Source organism: Cyprinus carpio, chromosome B24 (assembly GCF_018340385.1).
Source record: "Cyprinus carpio isolate SPL01 chromosome B24, ASM1834038v1, whole genome shotgun sequence".
NCBI lineage: Eukaryota > Metazoa > Chordata > Actinopteri > Cypriniformes > Cyprinidae > Cyprinus > Cyprinus carpio.
In genome coordinates this window covers 20,714,737-20,731,466 of record NC_056620.1, presented here as the reverse complement: position 1 = coordinate 20,731,466, position 16,730 = coordinate 20,714,737, and the positions used below count along the sequence as shown (strand labels likewise).

General features: G+C 33.4%; 1 protein-coding gene across 5 annotated transcripts in view; it reads right to left on the bottom strand.

The window, feature by feature from the left end:
* Nucleotides 1-836: 836 nt before the first annotated feature.
* Nucleotides 837-16,730, bottom strand: part of kcnc3b (potassium voltage-gated channel, Shaw-related subfamily, member 3b) — a 61,607-nt gene continuing 45,713 nt past the window's right edge. For 2 of the 5 annotated variants that reach the window (XM_042751785.1, XM_042751787.1), the window contains 2 exons: nucleotides 12,330-12,370; nucleotides 837-2,568 (listed from right to left, as the gene is read on the bottom strand). In XM_042751785.1, the coding sequence (XP_042607719.1) occupies nucleotides 12,336-12,370 (35 nt within the window). In that variant the 3' untranslated portion in view covers nucleotides 837-2,568; nucleotides 12,330-12,335. Of the gene's footprint in view, nucleotides 2,569-5,597; nucleotides 7,122-12,329; nucleotides 12,371-16,730 lie in introns of those variants that run through there. The other 3 variants (XM_042751783.1, XM_042751784.1, XM_042751788.1) reach the window with 2 other exon arrangements.

Sequence of the window (16,730 nt, the reverse complement as noted above, 5' to 3'; positions counted from 1 at the left end):
TTTGCTAAGCTAAAGGCTAAAGACTATTGGCAAGGGATGATGCCTGTGTCCACACCCCCTTTTAAAACAAAAAACACAAACAAAAAACACAAAAATACTACTTAAGAAAACAATCAGACGAGATGAAAGTGAAAAACAGCTGCATGGGCAGGCAGAGGTCCGTTGCGGAACTGAGCATTCACATTTTTCACCTGAGATTAGAGACACAATGCCTCTACAAAAACACAGTTTTCCACTCTGCATCCGTTCGTAAGGAAGACACTGAGACTGATATGAGTCTCCACTTTGCCTTGCTACAATCTCCATCGAGCAGATCTCTGGATCATCATTCATATTATTGCCAATGAGAGCAGGTGAACTCAAAGTGAGAATGAAACGCTATCAGCCCCGATGCATGTGGGAAAAGATGCCATATCCCGCTTACAGAGGATTCTAGCATCAGCACAGTTGTTATCATGGCTACAGAGAGAACTAATGTTGTACGCAGACAAACATTAGCCGAACACTTCAATAAGAGACGAGATAAACGACTCCTATGGCATACAGAGAGAGATTCGCAACCAAAATATACAGTCCAGGCGGCGTTTCAATGGAAGAAATGAAACCAAACGAGAATGTAACATGGGGCAGTATGTAGCAGATATGTCGCTTTTGGTGGCAATGAGATTTTTTTTTTAAATCTTAAACTAATAAAACAGTTCAGCGTGTAACTCGCAGTCAGAATTTATTCACTTTTTTTTTCCTATTTCAAAACAAAATATAGCTCTTTTAAATATATTTTTCTTAAATATCCATTGCATATCATGTTTATTTATTTATTTATTTTTATTAACATCTTTATTAATATCTTTTTTAATTATTATTTTAGCCCTCCCCACTTCAACTAAGGGCTAGCAGAAAATACAGTCATGCAAAGTTCTCATGCTGGTAAACAAAGTTACAAAAATGCATTTTTTCATATTTTTTTCTCTCCAAGTAGTATTTTTTTTCATATAGTTTGACATCCATTTTCTCACAGTTCAGTCTACGAGGAAACAATCTCTGTTTTTGCGCCCTCTCTCCAAAAGAGCGCGTTAATATCTTTTCTTTTGTCCTTTTTTTGTACAAGTCGGCAGCTGTTCGTAGGGTGGTCGGCGTTGTTTTTACAGTCGCGTTTGGACACCGGTGGAATCGCGTTCCTTGTGAACCATGGAGATGTTTTTGCAACTACTTATCAAAATATAAATTTGTTCTTTTTTTGTACATTTATTCTTCTTGATTCATTTGGCATGACCTCCTGCGTTCCCTCTGATTAGTTAAGAAGGAACGATGCTGTCAAGCCAATAGGAGAGAATACAAGACAGGGATAGACGGAGGGAAACTCTGAAAAGGCAGTTTTAGACGTATAGACGATTTTTAGAAAGGGAGATTTTAAGAATGTCTCTGCATTTCCCTGACCTTTATGAAGAAAAAACAAACTTCCACTTATTATTGGTCCAAGCACTCGCATGTGCATGTATATATAATCAATGGCAGCATCAGCTCTACTACATAAATCACAAAATAAACCTCTATAATCAGGAACGAGAGAGACCTCCCCTGGGAAAAGTCCTCAATTTAAGGGTGTTTTTGGGAATTACAAACAGCACCCCTGGCAGAACAGCCAATCCATTCATATTTAAAGGGACGAAAAGTTCAGATCTGACAGGGAACGTCTTAAGTTATTTTGTGCCATTTTAGCTTTCATACATTATTTGGTCACAGTTGGGCTTTGGTCTGTCAGGACTGTTTTCAATGTTGCCTCCCCCGAACGCTCGGGGAAAAAAACTGGAAGACTGTTTGGGAATAGCAACGTACATCTGTTACCAAAAGCAGAGTGCTGCGTTTCACTTTTCAGTGCTCTAGATTCATTCACAAAGAAAAGTTACTCTAATAAGACTCGGACAGGGAGTGGGAACTACCACACGGCAATGCACAAACAACACATTTTGCCGCTAATATGCTGATAGGGGGAAGAAAATCAAGAAAAATTGTGCATGACTAAGCAATTTTTAGTCATTCTGTGCAAACTGTCAATGAAATATCAGTCCGTAAAAAGTCTGTCGGAGAGTTCTCCAAGCCAAGAAATGCTACAGGGTCTTAGCAGAAATGCTACATAATTATTCTAACTTGGTCCTTCATTCTTACATATAGATTAATATACAGAAACTCAGGGCCCAGGTGAGTGCGGCAGTCAAAACGCCTGGTGTTTTGATCTTAAAACATTGGAATGTTTTTCGTTCTTTCCTTCAAGAGTCTTTTTTCTCTTTCAGGTGTCAGTGCAATGTTCGGTTTTGTTGCTTTAAAGTCAGTCAGTCTGTAGAAAGAGGAGTGGTCCGGAATTTCGGTGAGGTTGCTTTGGTTACCATGTGAAGATCCGGCCTCAGAAAATTCCAGTTTCCTTTTTTTGTTTCCGAGTCACACCCTCTTGCCACTCCTACATTCCTCACATGTCCCGTGTGGATGGTACGGCCCCATCGACAAAATTTTCAGGATTCAGCGACTAACCGTGTCTCCTTAATAGAATTGCCAAATGCTAGAAACTTAACACTGTGGACAAAAACAGAGATATAATGATTTTGTTAGAAATTAACATTAATTAAGCAAAGCGTTCAAAATAAAAATCACAGAAAACATAAAAGGAATTGTTCTCCCAAAAATTTGCTGAAATTTTTTTACCAACCCTCATGCCATCCGAGATGTAGAAGTGTTTTTTGTTCATCATTTAGCACTTGTTCACCAATGGATGCTCTGCAGTGAATGGGTGCCGTCAGAATGAGAGTCCAAACAGCTGATAAAAACATCACAATAATCCACACCACTCCAGTCCATCAATTAACATCTTGTAAAGCAAAATGCTGTGTTTTTAACTACAAACTGTTTATACAAGCTAAAATACGAGTCTTCTATCCATAATTTAGCTTTCTCCAGTGAATTCTCACATGAATCAGGTGAGAAATATGCACAGATCAAGCAATGTTAACAAGACAAAACAGTCCTAAACAAATATGTGGGTGGATTTTGGTGTGAGAGAACAACAAGAGATGGACTTTTTTACTCTATCAGCTGTTTAGACTCCCATTCTGACGGCACCCATTCACTGCAGAGTATCCATTGTTGAATGAGTGATGTATTTCTTAATTTTCTCCAAATCTGTTCCCATGAAGAAACAAACTCATCTACATCCTGGATGACCTGAGGGTGAGTAAACTGTAAGCAAATTTCATCTTTGGGTGAACTATTCCTTTAAGATGTAGAAATGCTTTTAAGAAAATCACACAAATACAAAGCTACTGAAAAAAAAGAGACGAATTTGAGACGAACACAGTTAAAACTCTTCTACACACACACAGATCTCAAGATGAAGTTGCATGCACTGAACACCGGTTGTGCAATGTATCTTCTCAGAGGTGAAAAAGTCCAATCCCGGAGAAAACACACAAGTGCTAATTACAATTAACGATAACACAGTGTTTAACCTGAAATCCGAAGACACTGGAGATCACACTTGCGTATTAACACTTTATGTGGCCAATTCACTTTCTAGATCTAGCAGGAATGGAATAGTCCACCCCAGATACATTTTAGATCAATTTAAAATATACATTATCACTGATAAAGGAAACTTATTGATTAAAACTGAGAACAGTAGAAAGCTGGGGAAGGTTTACCTGTGGATGGCTGGTAAAAGTTAAGCATGTACTGTAAGAATTCAGTTAACAGATAATTCATTCAACTATAATAATGTAAGCGCAATCATTTATTGTCAGGTGGCGTCAATATATGAGAACATTGAGATTATGCCTAAACCATTAACAATATCTAATATTTTGTACATTTTAGTTCAGTTAAGAAGCAATAAATCTGTCAAAATTCACCGTTGTGTTGTTTTTGCACATTCGAATGTAATCTGGGTGAATGAGTGCATTTTAATAACAGTTTACAGTTAATGTGCAAACACAAATTCCAAACGCACACACGGACCATAAACAAACACTCGTTTACATACAGTAAATGTTAACAGAACACATGGAGTCTTTAAAGAACGACCAACATACATAAAGAGAAAGGCAGAGGTGAGTTTAATGGGCATTCGCTCGTGTAGATACACATTTGTACAGATCATGTGGGCCTAGAAGCTTTGCATTAATAGGTGAAGCTAGTTAAATCTAGCTAGCGGTGTACGAGTCTCTACAACAACACTGTAGCCTAAATTATCCTCATAGAGGGCTCTTGCTTTTTTAATATAAACATGTTCGATGTGTTTCAGTGACCTGACAGTGTTGTATAGGGCACAGCTACATAGTATACACAAGAAAAAAAATAATTTCTTAAAAGTCCTTTTTTAACATTTTAAACAACTGCATACTACAAGAACAGCACAATATTCAATTTAACATCAACTCACAAATGGAGAAAAGACATTATTATTATTTTTTTATCTAGAGAATGAATCTTCTCAACTAACTAATCACTAGAGATCCATAACTAATGGAGACTAATCAGTTTTAGAGGAAGAAAGTCTCTGGTTTCACAGTGTATGAGGAGGCCTGGCGTGTTTGTTAAAATACAATCATTTTAACAAGGACTGGTGCCAGTGTCGTGCAGGATTCAATCCCTCCGCAGATGCATGTACAATAATGTGACGATTATAGTATATTTAAAGATTTTTTATAGTTTGTGTGGATTTTGCATTAATATATGCTATTTATTTTATTTTATCTTTTACATAATTATCGGTTCTGAATATTCAAACTTTAAAATTCAAGTTTTACTGTTACCATTCAAAAGTTGGGAGTCGGTAAGATTTTTAAATGTTTTTGAAGTCTCTTATGCTCACGAAGGCTGCATTAACTTGATAAAAAAAATAAATAAAAAAATACGGTAAAAATAGCAAATATTATTGCAATTTAAAATAACTTGTTTCTATTTGAATATATTTTGAAGTGTAATTTATTCCTGTGATCAAAGCTGTATTTTCAGCATCATTACTCCAGTCTTCAATGTGTCACATGATCCTTCAGAAATCATTCTAATATGCTGTTTTGAATTTCAAGAAATATTTATTATTATTAGCAATGTTGAAAATATATAACCGTGATAACATTTTTTAGGATCCTTTGATGAATAGAAAGTTCAAAAGAACAGCAATTATTTAAAACAGAAAACTTTTGGTTACTGTCAGTTTTGATCAGTTCATGCATCCTTGCTGAATAAAAGTATTATTTCTTAAAAAAAAAAAAAAAAACTTTTGAATGGTAGTGTATATTTTTTTCTTTTTATACTTTTTTCATGTCCTTTGACTTCATCAGATAATACCTTTTTCTTAACTGGGTCATTCTAACTTGCCAAACTTTCTTATCATAGAAACTGTACCAATCCTGAATTGGAAATCGAAATCACTTTGGAGGATTGAATCTTGCACAACGCCGGGTACATCGTAGGATCCAGGTTTGCATGATCGAGGAGCCATGTTTAAAACAATATGGCTCCTTACTGATATATTAACTGTCTCAGCAGTGGGTTGTTCTCCATTGGGAAACTAAATCACATTTAATGATTAAGAACTAGATAACATACAGTTCCCTATATACTACAACTTTGCAATTATTGCAACATGTTATTTTCTCTGTTTTTGCTATTTCAGGGAAGTATTATTCTCAGAAATGGCTTATTTACTTAGTATCACCTTTTTTGTTAATGATTCTGGAAGCACTAGGTCACATCGACCTGAATACATATACATATATTTTTTGTCTATTTATCCAAAAAGAAACACAGTAACACTGACGTATATATCATATACAAATGAAACTGTCATGTAATGTTTTTGAAAACAAAAACAACTGGTCTTTGAAAAACATTCAAAATATAATAAAAAACAACAACAGCAGGACACTAACATTGACGAGACAAACAAGAAATGCTCTTAAAGTCATCAACACATCCTCTTCGTCATCTTCCATTATTTTAACCTTTTCATCAAGATTAATTATCTTGCACATACATTTATAAAACCACATGTGCGTACGTTTGCAGCATTTTGAATAAGGATGGAATATTGCACATTTTGCATATATATGGGTGAATGAGCATTTTTTTTTTTTTGGAGCATCATCTTAAAATCTAACACTAACACATCACAAACACAGTGTGCAATGGCAATCAAAGGGAAATAATTCCATCAGATGTTCTTTTTTTGCTCCTCATGTACAGTTTTTGGATCGCAAGTCTTTGCTCAGAGGTGGGCGAAATTTGGCAACATGTTATAATGGGCAAAACACAGTATGCATATGATTAAACAAACAAACAATGATGAGGACCATGTGCAAAATAAAATAAACGGTCATGGAGAGACTGTATTATCACAGCTCAAATAATCAATTTGCCAGATTCACCCATTCAATTTTGATTCAATAGTTTTGCAAATAAGCTAAATTATTTCAGTTCAAAGACAAATACAAACAAAGCATACACGTATGAGTGTGATGCACTTAATTTTTAACCCCTATTTGCAGATTAATGATTGCATATGTACATTATTCTTGCATTAAAAAATTCTGGAGTTTTCTACAGTCCAGAATTGCATGTATTCACAGTAATGTTCATCTTAATTCAGAGTTTGAGGGAAATGGAACAGTATTCGAAAAGAAAATGCATTAATTTATCTACCTTGAGCATCAAAATCATATGTTTAACATGTTGTCTAACCCAGAAAGCGTGGGGAAAAAACAAAGCACTTCCTTCTGTTCATAAACATATGTACAGTTGTTGACCTGGTTAAACTGCCAAGTTCAGTTCGTAACTAACATGACCCGTGGTCACTCACAAACAGCTCTGTTTAGTGTATCTACTGGCGTGGTTATTGCTATGAATGTGAGTGTGAAGCTGTCCTGCCTTTCTCTCCTCCTTTCCTGAGTCATTCTGTCACTCTTTCCGCTTTTTCTGCTACAAAATGGAGGGAATGGGTGAGCGGCAGCGACGGAGGGGTCCCGGGGCCTCGTAAGGGTCAAAGGGCGTGCTGGTGATGGGGGTCAAACGCAGGGAAGACCCCGCCATTCCTGATATGTTGTTCAGGCTGCGAGATTTCTCGTAACCCGTAGCTGGCAGATCGTATTACCAAGTTTAATCGTAAGTGACAGGTTAAATTAATTTTAAGATGTGTGTTTTTAGATTAAACAGCATGGACGATGGGTTGGGTGTTACATGTTCGGTTAATATATTGATGTGGCAGACAGAAAATGATTTATGGGTAAAGGAACGAAACAAATGGAAACGTTTAATAAACGTAAGTAAGTATAAAGTGAGACAAATGTGAAATTAAAGGTGAACACGTAAAAGACAGACAGACAGAAGACACACACAGGACAAAACAGGAAAATGAGAGTTATGAAATTCGTCATACATTGGTTTTCTAAAAAAATTCCACGACATAAAAACAACGAGTTTTCCAGAAACAAATACTCCACACATAAACGTTCACACATTGCCACTGGTTGAAGAAAACACCAGCTGGATTGTTTTATATTTTGGAAGTGGTAAAGATGTTTCAGTTAACCAGTGGTAGTTAAGCAGGGCAGTGTAGAGTAAGACTAGACAACAAATAAGACAGAAGAGTCTTTCTCGGCCAAACTGTAGGAGATTGTCGAGGAAACCACGGCAGCGTTTGTGAAGCATTTCAACAGATTTATGAGCATAAAAAACCTTATAAAATGATTGTTAGTGGCAATTTATAAAAAAAAAATAAAAATTCTTTGTACCAAAACCTAATGAACTGTTAAGCTTACGACTTGAGACATTAATATTAATTATTGGGTAAAGTATTATTTTATTTTGTATTGATACATTTTGGAATAAATAAATAGATGTTATTAATTTATGTAGGGTCTGTGATTTAAGTACATATCTTATTACACATCTTATTCAGATAGATAGATTTTGTAAATAAATAAATTAATTGAATTTATATAGTGCTTTACCAAAGCTCAAGGTCAAAAATATATCATATCAATAAATTTTATAAATAAATATATTAAAAAAGCTCATGGTCTAAAGTTTATATAGTGCCTTTTCAAAGCACAAGACCAAAAAATATAGTGAACAATGGTGGTATTAAACAGGCAGTAAATAAATACAAATAAATATTTTATTTCTATAGTGTTGCTCCAAAGCTAAAAGCTAAAAATATATTTTACAAAGATACATTTTGGTATTAAACAACCAACCAAACAAATAAATAGATAATAAAACAAATATTTATTTAATTATATAGTGCCCATAATATACACAAGAAGTATGTCTAGGTGACTCACTAGGTTTTGGAACAGACTGATTGTTGCAGTAATTACTGGAGTAATTCTCATCCAATCATTTCTGTACCATCAAATTTCACTCTAAGATGCTGATTAATACTCTGCAGTTGAGATATGCTCTCGTGGACTGCTGGCTGGTTCCTCTGACAACCTCCTGAACATCCTATTATACTTCACTTGACTGGGAGCTCATAAAGCCTGCATTTGTAAAACATAATAATGACCAAAACGGGTCTATAGCACTCCTGCTGCATTCACGTAGTGTCAGAATTACCGTAATTACGAGATGGCAACACATACGTTTACATGCCAGTTACATTTTCACACTCATTGCACCAAAATGCCTACATATATGGGTTTGCTGCTGATAGGAAAATATCTAAACATTACATGAATTCACATCTATATTCTTATGCAAAATATTAAGCAACTAATGGTAAGTTTTATTTATATAAAACCTGATCTAAAAGTTGTCAGCTACAATTAAATATGCAAAAATGGTAATATATCTACATGTAGCTGCCTAGAAACCTATAATTACAGTAATTCAGAATTATGTTTGTTACATTGAGCTTTAGTGAGTTTATAGTCAGGCTTTTGTGACCAATCATTCAAGTGAAGTGACTAGCAGCAACCTTTAACCCACATATCAGACCCGTTTATCTGTCTCTCTCCCTGTTTCTCCCAATATGTGTGTGTTTATTTGGGAGAGGAAGAGGTGAATGTGGGAAAGGTTTGCCGCACACTAACCACAGAAAAATGTTTTTTTCTAGAAACAAGGAAAGACAAGGAAACTTTCCTCAGAAAGCTTGAACACACACAGACACATTTAGACAGAAATTTGCTGAGTCAGGTCTGATATAATATGCACCACACACACACACACTTATGGCTTCTCTATTTCTTCTCTATTTCCACATAAATGTGCACTCAATCACAAACAAACACAGCCATACACATCACATGTGCACACAAAATACTATGAAGTCGATGGTACAAAATTAATTTCTGTGTAACTAGTTTGTAAAAGCCATTCTTTTGTAAATTGTTGCATTATGAACAATTCAGTGCAACAAATTACGTTTTTTTTTTGCTTGCTTTTTTATAAATTAGTCAATGCATACGAGATTTAACATTTGAGATGCATACGAGATGCAACGTTTTAGTAAGAATGGTTTTATGGATAATTTAATTAATGTCCATGTTTTGCAATCAATTTAAAGCAACAATGTAGCAAGAATGGTTTCACAAATTATTCAATTAAATGTATACAAGAATGGTTTTACAAGTAATTTGCATAGAATTTTTTCCTACTCATGCTGCTATGAATTCTATATTCTGTGAGTAGTTGTGTTCAAACATGTACAGAACCACACTACAAAATACACTACAAAATACACCTACTATTCACCACAAGGGGTGCCATAGCAAGATATAACATAACTGTCTTCTTCTACTGTCAGTTTCAGCTTCAGGTCAGAGAGATAGATAGATAGAGAGAGAGAGACAGACAGCTAGATAGTAAATAATATTATTCTTGATATCAAGAATTTATATCCTGGGAATGGCAATAGGCAAGCCATTGCAGGGTATGAATTCTTGATATCAACAATTACATTTTTACTAGTTAAAATGCTAATCACTGGTATCAGGATTTAGATTTCTACTAGTAACAATTGTAATTTTTGATTTCAACAATTTAATTTTCACTAGTAAAAATGTTAATTCTTGACATCAATATTTTTTTTTTTTTTACTAGTTAAAATGCTAATTCTTGATATCAGGAATTAAATTTCAACTAGTCAAAATTATAATTCTTGATATCTGCAATTGTATTTTCACTAGTTAAATGTGACCATAGGCTGCCATTCATAATCAATTGTTGATTTCAAGAATTGATTTCTCACTAGTTGAAATTTCAATTTTGTTTTAATCAGAAAAACAATTCTTACTAGTAAAAACCTTTATTTTTGATATCAGTAATCACGTGGTTACTAGTACAGATGTCAATTCTTGATATCAACAATTCAGTTGCTACTACTGTAGTTAAAATGTTCATTTTTGATATGAATAATTCGACTGTCACTAGTGACAATGTTAATTTCTGATATCATAAGTGTGATTGTTACTAGTAAGCCATTTTAGATTTCACAAATTATATTGATATCAGGAATACATTTTGATATTAGAAATAACAAATGTAACGTTGAAATACATTTACAGATTAACATTTCATCTAGAAACAACTGAATTCTTGATATCAAGAATTCACATTTTTACTAGTAACAAGGTAATTATTGATCTCAACAATTAAATTTGAATGGCAGCCTATGGTGACATTAACTAGTGAAAATACAATTACAGATATCAAGAATGAAATTTTTTACTAGTTGAAATTTAATTCCAAATATCAGTACTAAGCATTTTAACTAGTGAAAATGTAATTGTTGAGATCAAGAATTCATATCCTGAGAATGAATAAAAGTTAAAACGGCTTGCCATAAACTTATATAAAATACCCTTTTGGCCTAAAAGTGGAGTTTGTCCACTTGCATTAAAAACAAAACAGCAGCTTCCTGTTTATTAAAACCAACAACCTCTACATGCAGAACACCCAGCGCTCATATTAAAGTACAGCACGCTCACAGTCTGATCACATACTACAGGTGTACTTCAGTAGCACACAACCTGCACTGTATCTGTCAGTTTGGACAACAGAGCAACAAAAACAAGCGGATTCTTTTACCGCTTTGCCTGGTCAAGAGCAGCCACACGTCCTTTTTTATGTTTGTCTAGTAAGAGCTTTTAAAACGATTCCTCAGGAGACAGAGCGCATTAGTGAGGGTGGAATAAGACAGGAAGAGTGAATATATTTCATGGGATTGATGGATACTCGATGGAAGAAGGAGGGTGTGTGAGAGTGTATCGCCTCACAACACTAAAACAACGGGATGTTTACGTGACAGTGTGGTAAAAAAAAGCAAACATGCATATATTAAAGACAACATGAAATTAAAATGGAACGTGTTTACTTTATTAGTAAATATACCTGGTCTTTACAATACTTTTTTAGTATAGATTTTACTTTTTGTTTTTAAATAAATATAAATGTTTGTATGCTATATTATTGTAATTATAAATATTGACATGTTTAAAATATAATGTAATAAGATTATACACACACACACACACACACACAGTGTACAGTATATATATATATATATATATATATATATATATATATATGAAATATTACTGAAAAAATATAATATATAATATTTTAATTACTATCACATCAAATGACTACTTTAATAATTTACATACTTTAATTTGTATTATTATTATTATTATTATTATTATTATTATTATTATATCTTTGTATATTATATATGATTTATAAATATATAAATTATCTAATATTTTTAAATCTGATTTTTAAACTGATTATATTTTTATAAATATCATAGCTTAGTGTTTAGGTATAAACACCCACTTTTTATGATCCAAATGAATCCAGATGGACAAAATAAAGTCCTGTTCTACATTATTATTTTCTATACCAAAACACCATTTCACTCTATATGACACTCCACACTCCTCTATATGACATTTCATGTTGTCTTTAGGTGTGTATATCTACTAAAGCATTCCCATTAATACATAAAATGGTTTATATAGCACATTCCTACATACAGTATACTGCCTATTTATTCCTATATATTACACTATATTATGAAATATGCAACACAATAGAATAAATGCTTGAATTCCAACACCTTTATCATGTTAAATGCACACAATGCAACCAGCTCACTTGCTAAAGTATGTGCTTTATAGTTTATCATACACACAATATTTTTCATTTTTATCATGTTCAAAATGTCCAGTAGGATGTGAGCAACAAGATTTGCATACCTACTGTGAACCAGGAAAACCTCATAAAGAAGTGTTTCCTGTTTGAACATGTGAGGAACAATTTAAGACAGTTGATGTACCTACCCACAGTCACGCATTAGAAACTCTGGCGCTGCACTGACGGCCTGGAGGCGAATGAAGGATGAGATGAGTGTTAGTCACACAGTGGAGAGTTAAAAAGAGAGTGAATGACATGAAAGAACAAAAAGGGGGTGTGCAAATATCAAAACCACATTTAGATGCCCTAATGTGATGTGCATGTGACCACCAGCAGCAGTCATTAAGTGATGATGATGAAGATACCTCAGCAAACAGGGAATGTTCTCAGAACGTTTTGGCAAGGTTCTCTCAAAGTTATAAACAAACGCTCTTCTAGTGATGTCAACTGAACGTTTATGCAAAGCTTTTTTATAATGTTCCCAAATTGTTAGCACAAAAAATTATACATTGTTAATTTAATTTATTTAAAAAAAAATTTTGGACAAGGGTTTTTAAATGTTTATACTAGTTTCAGAGAATATTCAAAAGTAACATTTTAATAGTGTTTTTGAAATGATAAAATGGAATGTTCACTTAATGTTCGTTTAACCAAGAATTTTTTTTTAAACATTAAAAAAACTGGACGTTTTAGCAAGTTCAAAGAACATTAATAATTTTTTTTTTTTTAATAACAATGAAAATGTTAGCAAAACGTGTTACCTGAGACGTTGAGGCAATATTAGTCAGTTGTTATCGTCTGAATTGAAAATATCGATTTTGGTTGAACTGACATCAATTCTTAAATCCCAAATCACAGTAAGCGTTGTGTCTTTTTATGTCTGGTATAAAATAAAGTTTCAGCTTCCAAATTACGTGCGTTTTATTACGAAATTATAATGAATTTCGGTGCTCTTTAATGTGGCGTGAGGCTACATTACGGCCGCGAGGAACGCGAGTGAGATCATCTCTTCCTCTATCATTACAACACAAACTAAACATGAATGATCATCAAAGGTACAGTCAACTTACTGAAATGTATCATGTCACATGTAATTGCTCAATCAGTTTCAACCGCGTAAAGATGTCAATAAAACACCTCGTAAACAACGTCATGTAGCCTACGTTACATTTACCTCAGAAAAGCCAGAATAACTCTAGACAGGAATATTTTTATAAAAATATGCACTGTTACTTGCTCATTATATTTGTACTTTACTGTTCTTTAATACTTAATTTATGTTTGAATAAATCTGTCAAAAACAAGTTTTTATGCCAGGTGATTTAAAAGCTTGTAATGTTAAAGTGCCCCTATTATGGGTAATGAAAGGTTCATATTTTAGTTTTGGGAGTCCCCAACAACAGGTTGACAAGCATGCAAGGTCAAAAAACACTTTCATTGTCTTATAATATGCATTTATTTTTACCTTACTTGCTCAACGACTCCTAAACAATTCGCTCAACGATTAACTTTTCAAAACCCCTCCTATGACTGACACTAATCTGCGGTGATTGGTCCGATTGGTCTCATTTTCATTTAATCTTGCCTGTAATGCCTGAAAATCAGTGTTTGTGATTGCAGTGCTGCTTTGGGTACATCATTTCTGTGGAAACCGTTATTTTTTTTACCGTTCCAAAAGCGGCATCTAGTGGCAAAGAATGAACTTGCATTTTCATTCAGACTAACACGAAAAGACCAACAAGTAGGCAGGCAATATGCTAATGTTTCATGTTGACGTCAGCATGAAACGTCTTGGGATTCGTTTTAAAAACGACTCGTTTCAATGATTCAGAGTCGACACTTTCTTTTGAGAGACAATCATTTCATAAACGATGCACTTTCACTTTTTAATTCACTTAGAGCTGTGTTGCACACTACATGAAAGGTCATTTTTTTTACAAATCCATAATTGGGGCACTTTAAACAAAAAACTTTATATGACATACGTTTTGTTTACCTCAGAAAAGCCATTCAATGGCCTTGGCTAAATAGTTAGCTAGGAAAATTAGCCTAGAGAGGAGCATTTTATTAAGAATATGCACTGTACATATTCATTATATTTTTACTTAATCTATTCTTCAATACTTATTGTATATTTGAATAAATACGTCACAAAACAACAACAACAAGTTTTACCTTTAAAAATATTGATGTAATCAACAGCCAACTGGAGTATAAACAACATAATATACATTAAAATGTTATTATTATAATATAACATTATTAGTATACAAACTTCCTTATGTGCAGTTCAGATGTTTGTATACACATCAGTTGTTAATTTTAACCTTGAACGTTACAGTAATGTATCAACTGACAGTGTTCCATGTATAGTTTACAGCATTAGTTTTTTCCTTAAATAACATGTACTGTACCTGATATATATCCAAATGAATTGATATTGAAACAGATTGAATCGAATTGCATGCTTGTGAATCAAAATCGAGTCGAGTCGAATCAAACAGAATCATTACATTTGTGTCAGTACCCAGCTCTAGTTTATGTCATATATGTTGCTATGAAGGTCCCATGTATAACCTGCAATGAAAAGCTCTTCCAGACGGTATACGGCTTATCGACCACTGGGCTGTTAGAGACAGAGAGAGCTCACATTACCCACAATTAAGCTCTATCGATCGGCTTGTGACCAGAACACTGAACACCACAACCATGACGGGCCGCTCAGCGCTAGAAATCTGCTGTAACTGGAGAACAGATCCACTGCGCTGATACTGGACTGTGTTATCAAACTAGTCCTTAAACAGTGCCACTTGTTAACCTTTAAGAAGACGGCACCATGTATAATAATAGAGACGTTTGTATTTAGACAATGAGTAGGTGGCCTGTAATGTTGTTTATGTCAAAATGGGTTTCTAAATGATTGAAGTTGTGATATTTGCAGACAAGAAATGCACATTTGCAGTAGAAACACAAACATGCAACATTAATATCTACATGCATAGACATGGAAGGAGTGTTTGTGTGTGTGTGTGAGTGTGTGTGTGTGAGAGAGAGAGAAATATGAAATGAGTTGAGTGATATAATGAGAAGGCCTCTGTCATTGTAGTTTATGAATGATTCATTACTAGACTTGATAAATGCATCAATTTAACAATTATAATTTAATGGACTGATTTCAGAATTTTTGAATTTATTATAATTACTATCAATTACTATGCAAAATACCAATTTTTACTGATTAAAATCCAGCAAATCTAATTCTGAAAAGAACATGCTCAATTGTAATGAAATAATTACGAATCATACCAATTTAACTGAACCAAGTTGTGACTTAAATGCAGATATCATGATGCACTGCGTCATTTAGAAAGGATCATAACTGAATCGAACCATCAGTGTAAATATTTACACCTCTATTTGTAAAGCATAACAGGTTCACTATATACAGACTAAATATAGACCTTCATGCTGTTGCCTTGACGGAACTAGAGCACACCTGTGTAGTTCTGAAAAATGTTCTGCTCTCAAGGCATATCTCATACAGGTTCTCACTTTGACCTTGTAATGCCAAATTAGGTTACAATTTAAATGGAAATATTAATAAATTGAGAGATGGTTATGTACAAGACAACTGTGCTTTACACCTTCCTAAAAACTGAAAACAGTTTAAGTGCTTCAATAATAATAAAATATTAATAAATCAATAAAGGGGTCATGCTATTTTTTTATTTGTTATGTATAAATGTAAAAAAAAGTTTATATATATATATAAAAACGCGTGGTGATCGCTGACTGTCAAGTTCAATAGCAATTTGCTAGATTTATTAAAATCAATATTAAAATAAATAAATAACAAAATAATTTTTAAGGTTTTTAAAAATAAAAATGTTAAAAATAAATGTTTTATCTTAAAAGAGTAAGGAATATGCAATTCATTATATCTATATAAATTATTTTTATGAACTTGTAATCATTTTACAAACAAATATAGAACAATAAAAATAAATAAACTATTTATTAAATAAATAATTATTAAATAATAATAATAAAGTTTAAAAAACAATACAAAAATATTTTAAAAAAAATAAATAAACTTCAAAATGCTCTTATATTAAAATATATTATATTAAAACTGGTTTATCACAAAAGATTTAATAATATTTGATTCTTTTATTTGATATGCCCCCTTTATTATCAATACGTGAGGTGTTTTATTTTTGTTTCTAGTGTCAAATAAAAATAACTGAAACTAATGTAGTTGCTCTAACTAGAACAGAAAAAGGGGCACTGATGAACTTTGTCCAACTGAATTCACACGACAATTGACCAGTTTGAACACACACATAAGACCATAAACATACAAGACGAACAAGAGGACATGGAGTAAGACAACAGGAGATAGAGAGACAGAGAAGAGAGAGAGAAAGAGAACTCACAGAGATCCTTCACAGAGACTTCAGAAGTCTGATACTGACTTTGACTCTGAGCAAATAGCCTCATGCAAACAGCATTAGAGCAGGGCAGGTCGGTGCACACACACACACACA